The sequence below is a fragment of the Tasmannia lanceolata genome, unplaced genomic scaffold (genome assembly GCF_043159265.1).
Source record: "Tasmannia lanceolata isolate RefF3 unplaced genomic scaffold, GAP_Taslan_0.1 ptg000008l, whole genome shotgun sequence".
Classification (NCBI taxonomy): domain Eukaryota; kingdom Viridiplantae; phylum Streptophyta; class Magnoliopsida; order Canellales; family Winteraceae; genus Tasmannia; species Tasmannia lanceolata.
In genome coordinates, this window is record NW_027518685.1 from 28,078,109 (window position 1) to 28,093,823 (window position 15,715).

At 39.2% G+C, this 15,715-nt stretch overlaps 2 protein-coding genes across 2 annotated transcripts; one reads left to right on the forward strand and one right to left on the reverse strand.

Annotated features, from left to right (window-relative positions):
• Positions 1-551: 551 nt before the first annotated feature.
• On the reverse strand, positions 552-7,419 carry LOC143885058 (small ribosomal subunit protein uS15). Its single transcript, XM_077389013.1, has 5 exons — positions 7,260-7,419; positions 7,084-7,156; positions 6,854-6,992; positions 6,596-6,782; positions 552-887 (listed from the first exon to the last, which is right to left on the reverse strand). The coding sequence occupies exons 1-5, from the start codon at positions 7,280-7,282 to the stop codon at positions 854-856; spliced, it is 456 nt and encodes a 151-aa protein (XP_077245128.1). The 5' UTR covers positions 7,283-7,419; the 3' UTR covers positions 552-853.
• Positions 7,420-9,139: 1,720 nt separating this feature from the next.
• Positions 9,140-10,006, forward strand: LOC143883533 (putative calcium-binding protein CML13). The gene has a single exon (XM_077386872.1). The coding sequence runs from the start codon at positions 9,288-9,290 to the stop codon at positions 9,729-9,731; it is 444 nt and encodes a 147-aa protein (XP_077242987.1). The 5' UTR covers positions 9,140-9,287; the 3' UTR covers positions 9,732-10,006.
• Positions 10,007-15,715: the final 5,709 nt, after the last annotated feature.

Here is a 15,715-nt window from a genome sequence, read left to right on the forward strand (position 1 = left end):
TCAGTTCTCATCATTCAATATTTTTCCAGAGGATGTTAATTTTGGGTGATTAGATGTTTGGGGCATACGACATACTCAGCATGGCCTATCAAGTGAACAGTTCAGATTAATCAGAAATTGTATTCAAAAGGCGCATGCCTGCTTCATTGTATTTTTATTTTATTTTTCAATAGCATCGGCTTCATTATTCAGAAAAACAAAGTACAAAACAAACTCCGATAGGAGTAATCAAGCCAAGAACAAAAGAACTCGCCTCATCACATTACTTGAGCATTCCTCATGGATCAACCAAGTCCTCTGGAGGGCAGGGTTAATATTAAGAGAAATCTCATGTAAATACCATATTAAGGGCAAGATTATTTTCAATCTCTTAAAAATTACCATCTAAACAAATTTTACCCTTGACTTAGACTTCTAGAAATAGCAAATCATCATCAATGTAGAGGACAGTCATTGGCATCACTACCATTCATTCCCTGCCAGTTTATACTTTCTTCCACACCCCATCAAATTTCAATTCAAAGATTACTTGCTCCCAGTAAATCAAGAAATATCAAAAAGTTGCAATGTAGCTTTAATCTCTTAAAAATTACCATCTAAACAAATTTTACCCTTGACATAGACTTCTAGAAATAGCAAATCATCATCAATGTAGAAGACAGTCATTGGCATCACTACCATTCATTTCCTACCAGTTTATACTTTCTTCCACACCCTCATCAAATTTCAATTCAAAGATTACTTGCTCCCAGTAAATCAAGAAATATCAAAAAGTTGCAATGTAGCTTCAAAATTCAACATTCCCATGCCCCCTTTCAGAGTGACCAAAAATTAAGAGGAGATTTAAACTAACCTAAGCCACAAGAGTGCTGGCGGTGGTAGACTCGCTGCACAAGTTGAAAAAAAAAAAAAAAAAAAAAAGTTGTTAGCATCACAGTTCAAATTCCGCTCAACCAACTAAATTCTAACCACATTGTAAATGATAATACGTAATAAAGGTAATTGTTATATATTCAGCAGCAGGGAACTGCGTCAAGAGAGAAACATTGATACCAAACAAATTAATGTGTGATTATGGATAACCTAACAAAGAAAGATGGCATTCTAAAAATGTTAGAGATGCATAAACAATAGAATGAATCAATATGAGTAAGTGTGCTAAAGGACCATCACGATAACTGGAAATCCAGACCTTTTACATTCATTTTATTTAGATGTAGTAAAGAGAACTGGAAATGCACTCATTGTGATACTTCATTCCATCAAAATGCCAAAACATGCACGCATTCATTCTAAAATGAATTCAAAAGCCAAAATTTAATCTAATTTGGTGGTTGTGACCAAGACCCCAGAAGACTAGAGACCAAATCAATATCGTCAATCCAACTGGAGAATAACACAACCTTCAGAATCAAAGCCTCAAAAGAGTTTACTCAACCAGGAAATATCGTTGCAAACTTTCAGAAATGTGAGTTGAAATGCACCGAGAAAAGAGCTTGAAGCATGTACTTCTGGAGAAACACATCCCACTGATTAAGAAGCGGATACACTAAAGCCCTGTTTTGTTTTGGATTTTGAGAATTGATTTTTTTTTTTTGAAAGGTAAAATTTCATTGAACGGACTGAGATGGTCAAAAGAACAAAGAATACAAGAACAGAAAATACAAACAGCCACACAAAGAGCAAGGAAGGAAATCATATTGCTCCAAAGATTCCAAGTGAACTCCACTTTTGGCTAACTTGTCCGCCACTCCGTTTGCCGATCTTCTAATATGGCGAAAAGAAATAGAAGAGGGGCTGACAATGTCATTAATCTCATTAAAGAGGTCCGCAAAACGCCAAGGAAAATTATGGGATCCAGACAACCCACAGAATAACATTGATAGAGTCACCTTCCATCACAGCACAGTTGAGATCCTCCCCCTCGAATAGCTTAACACCATGATGAACTACCGGAACTTCTGCCTCACTAGAGTCTGCAACTCCCAAAGGACCCTCATAGGCCCACCTAACCACTCCATCATCATCCCTAAGCACTCCCTCAATACCAGCCGGCCCCGGGTTGCCAAGAACCATCGAAATTTAGCTCGAGAAATCCTTTCTCCCGCGGCTCCCAAACTTGAATAGGGAAACAAAATTCGGCACTAGAGCACACTTCCGTCCACCCTCATAGGCACCTAACCACTCCATCCTCATCCCTTCTCCGGCGGCTCCCAAACTTGAACAATAGGGATAGAAAATTCGGCACTAGAGCAAACTTCCATCCACCCATTCCAAAGATAAAAGGCGGAGACGAAATTGAAACTTGGAAGGGATTTAACCAAAAAATCGTGAGCGCCGTCACCTTAGAAGATTAATAAAGTGTGTTTTTCCTCACTCACTTTAAAATTATAGCATTTCTTTCCTTCCAAAGCACCCAAATCACCGCTAGGAAAGAAATGAGCCGTAAAATTTTGCCCTTCCTCCACCAAGGAGAAAAGAACCAACCCTTCACCAGCTATAAAAAATCTTGAGGAAAAACCCAAGAGATGCCAAACCTCTTCAAAACACTACCCCACCTGGATTTTGAGAATTGATTTTGAGATAAAAAGGATTCTTCACAAAATAGGGTGTTTGGTTCGCAGCTCTAGATTTGATTTTAGACTCAAATCAATTCTAAATCCCAGCAAAAATATAGATATTACTTGGTTGTAGAATAAATTTGAGTCCAAAACTGATTCAACACGGTGAACCAAACGCCTCGTTTTGCCAAGCATCAGTTTTGGATTCAAAATCTATTCTCAAACCCAAAACAAAAAGGGCCCAAGAGCTAGACCTGCTAGTGAAATGATGCCAGACAAACAAGTACAAAACAAACATTTTAAGTTAATCGATTAGCTTAGTGATTATTTCTGATAACATGAATACCACAAAAATAGAATATTTCTAGAAGGTATGAGAAACTTAGCCCAAGATATGACCTACCAATTATCACGAGTTAAGAAAGCCTTTGTCAAAAGTGAATCACATAGACGAAAACTCTTAAATGTCAAAAAACAAAAATGAAAGAAATACAGGTGGTCTCCTTTTCTATTTTTCTAAGAAAATGGATGGCATCCAAAAAAAGAAAGAAATGCGCATGCGCTATCATGTCAAATAACTAGACAGTTCAAAGAGGAAACGGGCGTTTTTTACTTGGTGAACTGCACTAGGGCATTCATTAAAAACTTTAGATGCACTGAATAGCACACATGCATGGTTTGTTTCAAAGTTATTTGAAATAGTGGTGGCAGTTGGAAAGGAGAATTTGCTGTGATGCAGCACGGATAATAAAGCCTACACAACAACTGGCTGCTAAGTGATAAATATGCCCAGTCAGTTATTTTGGAATTGTTAAAACCTTTTGCACAGAGTTGCTGCTGTTCATAGACATCAAGCAATTGAGGGCTACACAAGTTGCCATAAGCAAGAGGAAAGTACTGACGAGTTATATTACTAAGACACACTTCAAAGTTCTGTCCAATGTGATTCACAAAGAAACACAGGGGAAACAGTAGAAGCATGGAATCGACCATTTTTCTGGTTTTTAGTTTTTGGGTTTGGGTAGTTTTGTGTGGGTCATTGTTATTATTAGTAAGTGTTCTAACTTCTAATTACATTTGAAATAAATATATATTTTTTGCATTGATATTATTGATGACATCAATCATTTATTTTTGGGATAATTAAACAATTTGAGTAGGTTGAAATTGACCTAACATAAAACCTATTAGTTTGAAAGCATCGCACAGATGCCACATTGATGAGAAGGCTTCACGCCTCAATGTTGGCTCTTTGCTACAGAGGGCTAAGAAAGAACCCAAATTAGGCTTTTAGAGCTTATAGGCAAAAAAAAGTAGATCTTTTTTGTAGGCAGACACCAACCCATATCATCCAGCCACATATCTATAGCTTTACAACTTGATGTTGACGCTTCACAACATTCGGCAGAGAAATAACCCAATTTATGCACTTAGAGCTTATAGATAAAAAATTAGATTATTTTTGTAAGCAACCACTAGCTCATAACATCTAGCAGCATATCTATTCTACAACCCGTAGCTTCAACCCCCCCCCCCTCCCCCCTCGCTTTTTCGTCACTGCCGACTTCCCTGAGTCGACTACTTTTTACCTTGGTCGTGTCCTTGTCAGAATCCACATTTTGCCCTATAAAGTCGATCAGAACTCTTTAACTTGCCCTAGTTATGACCGTGCCAACTGAGCACTCAGCTACATCAGTAGAGTAGTCAACCGCATCGTAACGAGTCAACTGGGATTTTCTTTGGCCGCATTTTGACCCACAAGACACATTTTGAAACATTGCTACATCCAACACTAGACCCTCCCAGCTCAGCTCCTCTCAAATTTCACAAAAGAACTCATGGTGACTTGATGATTTAAGACACTTGTTTCCCTTGATCTTGTTAGGGGTGCAACTTGGGTCGGGCTCAACCTGAACCCATTGGGTTCAACCTAATTTTTTCTTGGGTTGGGTTGGCGACTGCTCAGGTCAAGAAATGGGAACCCGAGAAACTTTCGGATCGGGTTCAGGTTGAGCTTAGGGCAACCTGATCCAAGACAAAAAAACCCAGATTTTTAATGTTTTTTACTAAAAGCTAGAGGATGGCAGATCAAATCATGCATGGCACCCCCAAACCATCTCGAGCGTCACGTAGTAGCTATTCCCTGCATTAATTGCTCTTGGGAAGTTACATAGTCACCTTTTTTAACTTAGTACAGCCCCACTAGGGTTTTTATGACTACTCATTTACACTAGAAGGGGATGTCCTTAATTAAAAAAGGAGGGGCGAATATATTTCCCTTCTTATTTTCTTTTCATCAACAAGCCACTTGTCCTTTCTCCATTAATTACTCTTTACCTTTTTGTAAGGCATATTCTGCTTTTTTTGTCTTTGATGCGACCATTTTGAGAGGACTCTTCTGTATACAACCCGAACCTAGTTTCATTTCATCGACTTGTTCAATTTATTTTCTTCTGGTTAAAAAAATGGCTAAAAGAGATTTCCAGCAATGATTTCAAAGGAAAGGTAACGAAGTCCACAAAAAAACATCATAACCCTAATTTCTTTCCTCTATTTGCGTCACAAAAGCCCCCAAGAACAGCAAGAACGGCACCTTCTTTTTTTTTCAACTTCTGTTTTTTTTCCTGCAATGTCAGGGCCTATCAAATGAATGGTTTGGATCATCCGAAAAATGTGGGCCCCTGTATTTTGGGCCGACGGAGTAGATATGTTATCTTCTTTATAGAGTAGAAACTCTCTCTCTCTCTCTCTCTCATATATATATATATATATATATATATATATATATATATATATATATATTTGGAGGGGGGATGAAGTACAGAAAACAATTTTTTTTTCAAAAACGCTCAAACTTTGGATTACATAGGTTGTGACAACCTTAATTTATGTTTATGCCCCATGTGGCCGAGTCATGGCAAAGATAAAAGGTCTTGCTGCCTGCTAGCTTGTAAGCCCAACTATAATAGCTAGAGTGAGAAATGAATGAAAGAAGTGATGCAGGAGGCAGAAATACTCTAAATAAAGTAGAGGAAATGTGAGGGAAGAGTAATTTGAACTCAACATGAAGATTAACTTCACTTCAATACCAATGGCATATCGAAATACTTGTCCTCATCCTCTACTCACAAAAGGACAACACATGGAATTTTCACACAGTCCTATACATATGCATCTCTTCAACATTCCTCTACAGATATTTGACTCAATCTAATTCAAAGAAATTGTTCACAAAAGGCTGGAAACGGTATACGTTGAAGCTGTGATTCAGAGAGTGTTGCTAGACGAAACTGAGAATGGAAGGGGACAAAAAAATCTTCATAGGCCACCAAACAACTTGAATCAGTGTTTGTGAACAGGGAGACGGAGTCAACCACCGGACCACCTCATCTAATAATTGATAATCCAAGCATCTTTAGATGGAATCTATAAGAAGCAAATTAGCACAGTAACACTACATCCAATAAAAAGAAGAAGAAGATGAACCATCCTATTATCACTCACTTGCTACGAACTTTTATCCTGATAACTTTTTGGCTACACGGATACCAAGCTGGATACTAGATATACAGACACGTTGGAACCACATTATATAGCATGATGAAATTAGGCACAGGCTCCATTCTTTTAGATGTAAAAAGGGCATAAAACAAATTTTACACCGTTTTCCCACTAGGCTCTTTTTCTTTCGACGTAAAATGGGTGAAAAAACACATTTTAAGCCCATTTCTACACTTAAAAATGAGCATAAAATTTGTTTTACATCCATTTTAAGTCAAAAGAAACGTAGCCACAATGAAAACAATACCCACAAATATGTAAAGCATAGTAACCCACTAAATTTTAAGCATAAGAAGCAAAGCATCCATGAAAAATCAGGTGAGAACAATCATAAGGTAAACCAACTATTAATAACATAAAGCTCACTCCATTAAATACCCATAAAAAACTATCACCGAAGAATGAAAAAAGATTAAAAAAAACTAAGCACTTGCAGATAAAAATGACGATGAATATAAGATCAGAAAACTGACTATTTCCAGACAGGAGGAAGTTTCTTGGTCCTCTTGTAGTATCGAGCCAAGCGATGGATCCTGCTCTCAACAAGGATCAACCTAAACTTTGAATCCTTGTCCTTCCTGTTTCTCTCCAGATGTTTTCGGATAGCCACTGCCGTCTTGATCAGATGGTACAAATCCTCCGGAATCTCAGGAGCAAGCGCTAAAAAAAAATCCATACCCTAAGTTTTACAAGAGAGAAAAAAAAATGAAAGGACTAGATCTTGATTTTACCGTGGGCCTTCAAAATACGTAAGATCTTGCTCCCGGTGACGCTCTTGACTTGAGCAATACCGTGAGAATCACGGAGAATAACACCGATCTGAGATGGAGTCAAACCCTTCTTCGCAAATTTGCAGATATTCTCCTCGACCTACAACAAAGCCCATATAAATCGGAGAGAGTTAGGGTTTGAAGAGTGTTTATATAAATGAGACGATGTATAGAAGAGGGAGAGTTCTAACGTCCTGAGATGAGATCTTGAGCCAGCTAGGAGGTGTCCTCTTGTAGGGTAGAGCCGAAGAGGAAATACCCTTACTGAATACAACAAAGTAAGGGTTAGTGAGAGAGAGAGAGAGAGAGCAGATAAGAGAGAGAGAGAGAGCAGATAAGAGAGAGAGAGAGAGAGAGCAGAGATTACCCACGACTGTGCATTCGCCCCATTGTAGCTTAGGATAAATGAGGTTCTACTTCTCTCTAATGTATCCGCCTCTATCGACTCTCTTTTTTGTGAGGGTTTCTCGTCTCTCTGTTATGCAAACCTGATTAGGGTTTTGTTTTCTTTGTGGAGGGGGCTGAAATTTCCAACTCCAATTTTACTTCCTTCACCCTTTTTATTTGTTTTTTCCGTCCTTTTAAGTTGGGGAAGTGATACGTCCACACCCTTCTCCTCACTGGGCCACCCCCATGTAGGGTATTTTTTTTTGGTGATCAAAAGGGATCAATATATGATTTTTCCTTCTTGGACTTGGATTTTGAGAAATGATTTTGAATACAAAACTCAGGGATGTCAATGGACCGGAGGATCCGATGGACTATTTGAATCCGAACTTAAAAGACAGGATCTAGACACATTACCATGATCCATGGACATGTTTCGGATCCTTATCATAGGATCCTAAATTATTTCAATTGGATCCGAACAAGTAACAAAAGCCCGTAGGACAGTTCTAAATCTGATTTTATTATACTATTTTACGAATATAAATTCCAATTAGTTTTAACTTTAAGTGTTATTTGAAGTGTATTTTAGTTTAAATAAACCATATGCATTTTTTCTGAATGATTCCTATTTTTAGTATTTTGTCATTCATCTCTCTCAAGTAACCGTCTTCTGTTTCTTCTCTAACCATGACCCTAAATCCCTAACCTACTGTGCAGTTACCAATCACTCTTGTCTGCACCCATTTATTAGGATTTCATCCTTGAATGATGTAAGTAGGACCTACTAAGACACTCCGATGCATAGTTCGATTTGAAATGGATCATGACCGAGCCACGGGAAGTAGGATCTGAAGAACACTCCAGATATGACTGGCTTTTAGGGGTATCTCCTTCTACAAAATGATCGCAAAGATTGTGGAGACGCGATTGAAAAAAGTAGTTAGGAAAAATCATTAGCCCTACTCAGTCAGCTTCATGGGCTCTTGATCCAAGACAATATCTTCTAACTCATGACCTGCACAAGTTTCACCATTGGGACTCAAAGGCAAAAATGTACATCAATATGGATCTTGCAGAAGCCTTTCGCATTTTGTATAGGGATAATCTAGTCAAATTCGTGCAAAAGATAGGCTTCAATGAAGTACGGTGCGGATGGCACAAAGAGTGTATACGTAGTCCTTCCTTTTCTATTCTAATCAACGGAGTCCCTCATGATTATTTCTCCTCACCAACGATCTCAGGCAAGGTGACCGCGCCCCCGCTTCCCAATTTTGTATCGCCATGGGAAAGCTCTTCAAGGGGGGTTAGTCGTGCGGGATTTTAACGTGCGGACATTAATGTGCAGACTTCTCTATATTGTCCATGACACTCTGGGGCTTGGACTTTAATGTGCGGACACTTGGGACTTTCGAGACTCCAGCGGGGACTTCTTAGAGTCATGCAGACATTGAAATCACCCATTAGTCATCAACAAATACATGAATTTGAAGGCCTAGTGCTTTAATAATCAATTTTTACTATGATCCCATGGATTTGTGGGCCCTACTAAAATATCTAAATCTAGGTCCTACCGACCAAATGTGATAGGACACATCCAATAATAAGTTATTTATTAGATTGATCTGAGCCATCCACTTTTTAATCTCAATTGGTTGCAAAAGCTTGCTCTCGTGCTTAATCAAACATTATAACAAATACTTAATAAACATTTACACAGAGCTTAGGGAGCATATTTCATCATCCACACATCTATTTGGCGTATTTCTTTCCTTGAATTACAAAATGGGCCTAAAATTTGTTTTAAGCCCATTTTATACCGAAAGAAATGGAGCCTTAGTACTTATCGTCGTCTGCCTCTAGCCAAGGCTTTTTTACCTTCGTTTTATAAATTTTGGCCTCATTGGTGAGAGTAGAGCTTATTTTATTATCGGGCTGCATATCACGCCCCAAGGCCCAAACCAGAGGTTCTCTCAAGCCTCCAGACAGAAGAAAAAAAAAAAAAGAGATGGGAAAAGATCTGACGGACGATCAGGTATCATCCATGAAGGAAGCCTTCACCCTCTTCGATTCTGACGGAGATGGGCGGATCGCGGCATCGGAGCTGGGGATCCTAATGAGATCTCTGGGCGGGAATCCGACCCAGGCCCAGCTCAAAGAGATCGTAACCCTAGAAAATCTCACAACCCCCTTTGATTTCCCTCGATTCGTTGATCTTATGAAAAAACACATGAAAATCGAACCCTTTGATCGTCAGCTCCGTGACGCCTTCAAAGTCCTTGATAAGGAATCTTCTGGCTACGTGTCAGTTTCTGATCTCCGCCACGTCCTCACTAGTATTGGGGAAAAGCTTGAACCTTCTGAATTTGATGAGTGGATCCGAGAGGTTGAGGTTGGATCCGATGGGAGGATTCGTTATGAGGATTTCATTCTCAGGATGGTCGCCAAATGAAAAAAAAAGAAGGCATATATCTAAATCGAACCCTAATCCTTTTTCTTTTTTTTTTGTTTCTCTAATTTTTAGGGTTTGATTGTGTTTGATGGATGTTGAATTTGGTTGTTTTGGTGATGAACTAGTCTGAATTTTGGGGGTTTTCTTTTGTTGTTATTTCTTCTTCTATTAGGGTTTGTGTGCATATATATGTCATTTGAATCCATGTGTTTTGTTTTTCTTTTGTTCTGATGGAATGATGGTATTATTATCTAATTTCTGCGATTTTCTCTTGATTTTGATTGGTATCTTTCTGAGAGTATTTGAGAATTTTGTGGATGTGTTGATGTTGATGAAGTTGGGAAATCTAAAGGGTGTTTTTTCTTTCCTCTTTTGGTAAAATGGAGTTTACTGTTCCTTCTTTAAACCAACGAATTCAGTATTGATAACTTTCCAGATGCCATTGAACTTGATATTGTTGAGAAATGTAATTATTAGTTAGCTTTTATTATTTATTTTTACTCCAAATGGTGATGGATTATTCGATAACTGTTGGACTGCTAGATGTTATAAGCTCAAACAAATCTGGAACGGTGGATTGGTTGACAGTGCCCTTGTCGAATTTAAGAGAAGAAATTGTAAGTTTCCAATGGTGAACCGAATTGCATTAGTATCATTTAGCTAATAAAAGAAGAACTCTTACCCAAGGTTTTTCTATCTGGAGTGAAATTCTCATAAGCCAACCCCAATGGCTTATGGATTTTCTAGGTGGTAGGATGGGCTCCTACCCAATAAGGAATTTTGGGGCTAGTTGAAGATGGTGCTAGTCGCCTTGTTTGAATTGGATGTTATAGCAGGTTTGGAGTTGCATGGATACATGCTTAGGCAGGCTTTTATTGTTCTATTAGCATTAAAATAGATATATGTAGTCAGGCTTATCTTACCTAATTATGTGCACTTTAATGTGTTTAATTCTTTATGATATTTGTAAATTGGTTACTGGTGTTTTTGTAGACCCAGCCCCCATCTATGCCCAAGAGCCTAAGCTCAACAATAAGTTAACCATTCAATAATGAAATAGTGACCCTTTTTGTATAAGCCATTTGTAAACTGGTTACTGGTTTTTTCGTAGACCCAACCCCCAATCTATACACACGAGCCTAAGTTCAACATTATATAATCCATTCAATGATGAAATAGTGACCCTATTTGTATATGAGTTGCTCCAGTCAATATCAAAACAATGATAGTTTATTCTTAAAAGATCTCCAAAAAGTGGTTTGATCAGGGACATTTGTTTTTGTTGTTTAGTGACTTAGACCATGAGGTGTGTGCATGCTATGTCTCCACAAAAGGAGGTATTGTTGTTGCTCTCACTTTCGTTTCTTAGCATATCAGCAAAGAAGGTGAGTTAATAGGCTTCAAATGTTCTTTTCTGAAGGAAATTTGAGAGATGCTTCATTCATAACTTAAATGGAAATTATCATGCATACCCCCTAATGAAGAATAAAAATATGTCTCTGAATTTGGATTTGGAAAGTGGTAGAAATTGAATTCACTAATCTTGGGTCACCATCCCCTCTCTCCTTTTGTGATCTAGTCGCGGCCAAAACTATCACAACATGGATTCATCTCTTCAAAAGCTACACCGTCTACGAAACCTGTGCCTTCTCCTAGATTTCCGTCTCCAAATTGCTTGTGTAGCTCCTCGCAGATGTGCATTGAGGAGATGAGGGGGCTAGGTGGGCATTTCGGTCCGGTTGTGCAGGGGAATGAAATCTTCGAGCAAGATTCATTGCAGCTCTTTCAGAAAGTGATCTTTGGAAGATACGTCGTCAGAGAAGATTAGTGTGTGGTCGTGACTCGTGATTGAGACGAGGATGTGTTATTTTTTTGTTCTCCTGCAAACGTAAAAAAGATTAGAGATTGAAACTACCTGTTTCAATGGGACATGAATATTGATGGACCCAAACAATGTAGAGTGGCGATGGCGGAGTGAGGACACTCGATTGCGAGTGCTGTAGGGTCGATCATTTGATGATCATCGATCGGGAGGATGAGGAGGTGACATGGGTGCATGAACATCGTGAAGGCTTGTGTCATGTTGAACGACACCACAAGAAAGGATTGTGGATGAGGTGTTTATATTGGGGTTTGACTAATTGAGAGAAGAAGTTTAATGAGGAAGGAGAGCTTTTCGTTGATGAAGGTTTTGATATCTTGAAGAGAGCAGGGAGATGTGTGAGGGTAGGTCCAGTCAAACTACATGATGCTATGTTAGAATTTGAATTCAATAATAAGCAATGCTTATATAGGGAACTTAAACGATAAACATAGAAAGATATAATTATAAGTATGATAGGAGATTATCCTAATCTAAGCCAGTTGTGTAATCTAACTTTGTTGCCTACATTGATGATTCAATAGTGAGATCTGGTGATCTCATATACTATAGCATGCAACATGGTATCTCATATACTATTAAATGTATCCTACATCCCTTTTCTCAGGATCTCGTAAATGCGTATTACAGTGAGAAGGTTGCACTGGATTCCATTGCGGTGCAAGGAGTTGTTGTTGTTGAATGATCATGGAGCTTGGAGGGTCGACAGCATAAATGGGGGAGAAATCAATGGAAGCAGACAGTAAGAGAGACAACAAGAACCAGAAGAAAGCGTAAGAATGAAATATGGAGGAAGATGGGAAATGGAGTCAAAGAAGAAGAGGGAACCGTGGAATCTATAAGCCTCCAAGTAGAAACCAGATCTTACTGGTTTTGTGAGATTTGTGGATATCCTAACTTCAGAAGAAGACATGAATGGCGATGGTGTCTTAGAAAGCGAAGTCTTAGGAAAGATCCAAAGAAAGAAGCAAGAAATTCTGTATGATGGTGTCTGAGAAAGCAAAATCTTAGGAAAGATCCAAAGAAAGAAGTAAGAAATCCAGTATCAGGAGCTTTAGAGGAATGACCTCATGAAGGAATTGTGAAAGTTGAGGAGAGAGACTTCTATGTGGCGTCATTCTCTGGGAAAGAGGTGGATGATCGGTTTCGGACTCTGAAATCCCATTTTATTGGAAGAGTGATAAAGGAATGCTTGGAGGTGGAAGAAGATATTCCAAATCTCCCTTACTGTGGAAACTTATTAGTAATAAAGTCATTTTTTATTTTTGAAGCTCAAGCTAACTCTGTTAGTAGGGAAGGAATTTGGGCATGCAATGATCGATTGTTAAGGTTAAACCATGGATTACTGCATTTATAATGGGCGTTGGGTCGATTTGGGTGAGATTCCATACCGTTCACGTGTGGGCCAAATCTACTGTTGAAGGGCTGAGTAGATACTGTGAACGGTGTTGAAGGTTGAGATGAATCCCAAATACGAAGCAGAATGAAATATGCTAGTGAAATGATGCAATTTTATTAAAATGCCAAGGCCACGACCTTCTCGGTCGTGGAAACAAAGAGAACAAGAACAAGAGTAGCACCACTACTAGAACATCAATAAAAAATCTCTATAACCAGTCTAGTCACTCCAACTCCACAATGCGAGCTAGATGGTCCGCCCTTTTCATTAGCCGACCTCTGAATGTGATGGTAGCAAACGGGAAGACCCTCTGGGTGGTCCAAGATCTCGTCAATGAACTCCGCTTTTGCAGCCCCTTTTAAAACAATTGTAAAAGGAAAGGCAGACATGGTGGTTGGGGAAAGAGAGGGGAGGAACTGGTGAAAGCGGCAGATCGTAGGAGTATAGCGTTGGCTTCCAGGGCGGAATCTTAAGTTTGGCGGCTAGAACAGCTCCAGAGGAACGAGATGATGCTTGGGCCATTGGATGAGGCGGTTCCAAGTCTCGATCAGGCATCGAATACGGGAGCTCAAAATGAAACCCGTGGTACGGTGGGCATAGGCGGATTGTTTCGGAATCCAGATGGCCGAACACGCCTCTCATATTCAAGGTCGGCTGGGGTTTGTGATGTGAATGAGGCCGAATCAAGAGTGTTGTTATGGGGCTGAAATGGTTTGCGACACATGGTTCCAGGCAGCTGATGATTGAAGATGACTTCCAAAGTCATAACATGGGAAACAAATAAAGCCTCAGGACTATGGAAGCTGTCGAATATTATTGATGAGATAAATGGACCTGGTTACTCAGATTGCACCTAATTTCCAAACACAAATGAAGATCAGCCAATGAAGATGCGGACAAGTTAGCAATGGAGCGGAAAGGGCCGAGATGCAGATTATTTAAGTTGAAGGATAAGGGATGGAGTACTACATGGTCTGCTGTCACTGTTATTGTTTACTGTACTGCTGATGGCTAGAGCTTATGCTGTCCATATTGTTATTTCCAGTGACCTGTAAACCTGTATGCCACAGTCCACTTGGGGAACTCCTTGTTCCCTAGAAGGTGACAGCTACAAACTGGTGGTTTTATATATTGATAAAAGTTTCTTTGTTATCTTTATAAAAAAGGAAGGAATAGCTCGGTAGCAAAGGAAGAATGAGGGGAGACGGAGGCTAAAGTGGTGCATGGGATGATAACAGTCTGCCATCTTGTGGAGGTTTCGCCTTGGCCAGTAAATATCGTTGCTCTCATGGGATGTTGTAACTATTTATACACCAGTGGGACGCCTTATCTCCATGATGTAATATAGTTATAGCATATCAATGGAGCTGTTATGTTTCAAAAAAAATGCCCCTTGCTTCAAGGACATATATCCGTAGGCGGTAATTCCTTGGTCAGGTTTGTTGATTTGAATGGATGTATTGTTCAATACTTCAATGTACCGTGCTTCTTTGTCGTGTTGCTTGTTGAGGCAAAGCAGCGTAGGCTTCGCACTCGGCAAGTGTGGTAGAGGATTGATTGGTTAGGTTCTCCATCATTCACTTAGTCATTGGCTAAGTATGCCATATTGGTGGAAAAGCTTCTTCATTGTAAACTAGTAAATGGATCCAAGAGGTGGATAGATGTGTCATGTGTATGGCATAGGGAAAGAAACACTACTGTGCACTCTGCGCAGCTTTTTCTCTTCCCTTCCTTCCTGGATATTTTGGGTCTTCATTGATCTCTATAGGATCATCCTATGGAGAAGATTTTCGGGGCACACCCTATCTACGTCAGGCCCCAACAAATGAATGGTTTGGATCACCCAAACAATGTGGAGCCCACTGTATTTTGGGGTTGCACGTGCATGTACAGTCGTCCACCTTATCATTTCTGTCTTGAGGATTTCCTTTTCTCGCCAGTTTACTGGAATTTGGCTGCCGTTGAATCTTTATGCAATTGATGGGATGTGGATTTATCTGTTTTATTTGGGGTAAGAGTCATCTTGAAATACTTTGATTCACTTTGACACGAGGAGAAAACTATTTTATTTTGTTGCTTCAATGGTGTGCCTTTTCATTTTTTGGGATAAGGAGGTTTGCAACCTTTAACAGGCACCTAGGTCACAAGATGCTTAGAGTCCTTCAATTATGGTGGTTGTCATTTGAACTTCAATGGAAATAGAAAAAAATCTTGGGCCTGCTAATTGTTTGGGTTCTTTATAATTTACTCTGCATCGGTATGTTCCAGCAGTTGAATGTGCTCCTAAGCTTGAGATTCAGGTAGAGTTGATGAGATAAGAGCTTTTTACCCTTTACAGGCAACCATACATCTATCATGCTTCCTGATAGAACTGTCCCAAATATCATTATTAGGCAAGAATGGAAGTCCATGTTGTTACTTTGTGGCTTCAAGTGCCTTTAACTTTCTACTGAAATCATATTACCCTATGGTGAGAGTCGTTTAATGGTTTGTAGATAATGCATGATTCTTAATGACGCATAAGTTTGAGTGTTGGACTACTGTTAGTAAACTTGGCTGCTGTTTATCCTTGTACTTGATGTAGATATTCGTACTTGACGTAGTTCATGGATCTTTCCTATTTGATGCTAAAAAGGAAACAAATCATAGAAACATTAGCAAGCAGCACGTCTCTTGCATAAAACTTCCAAACATTTCTTAATA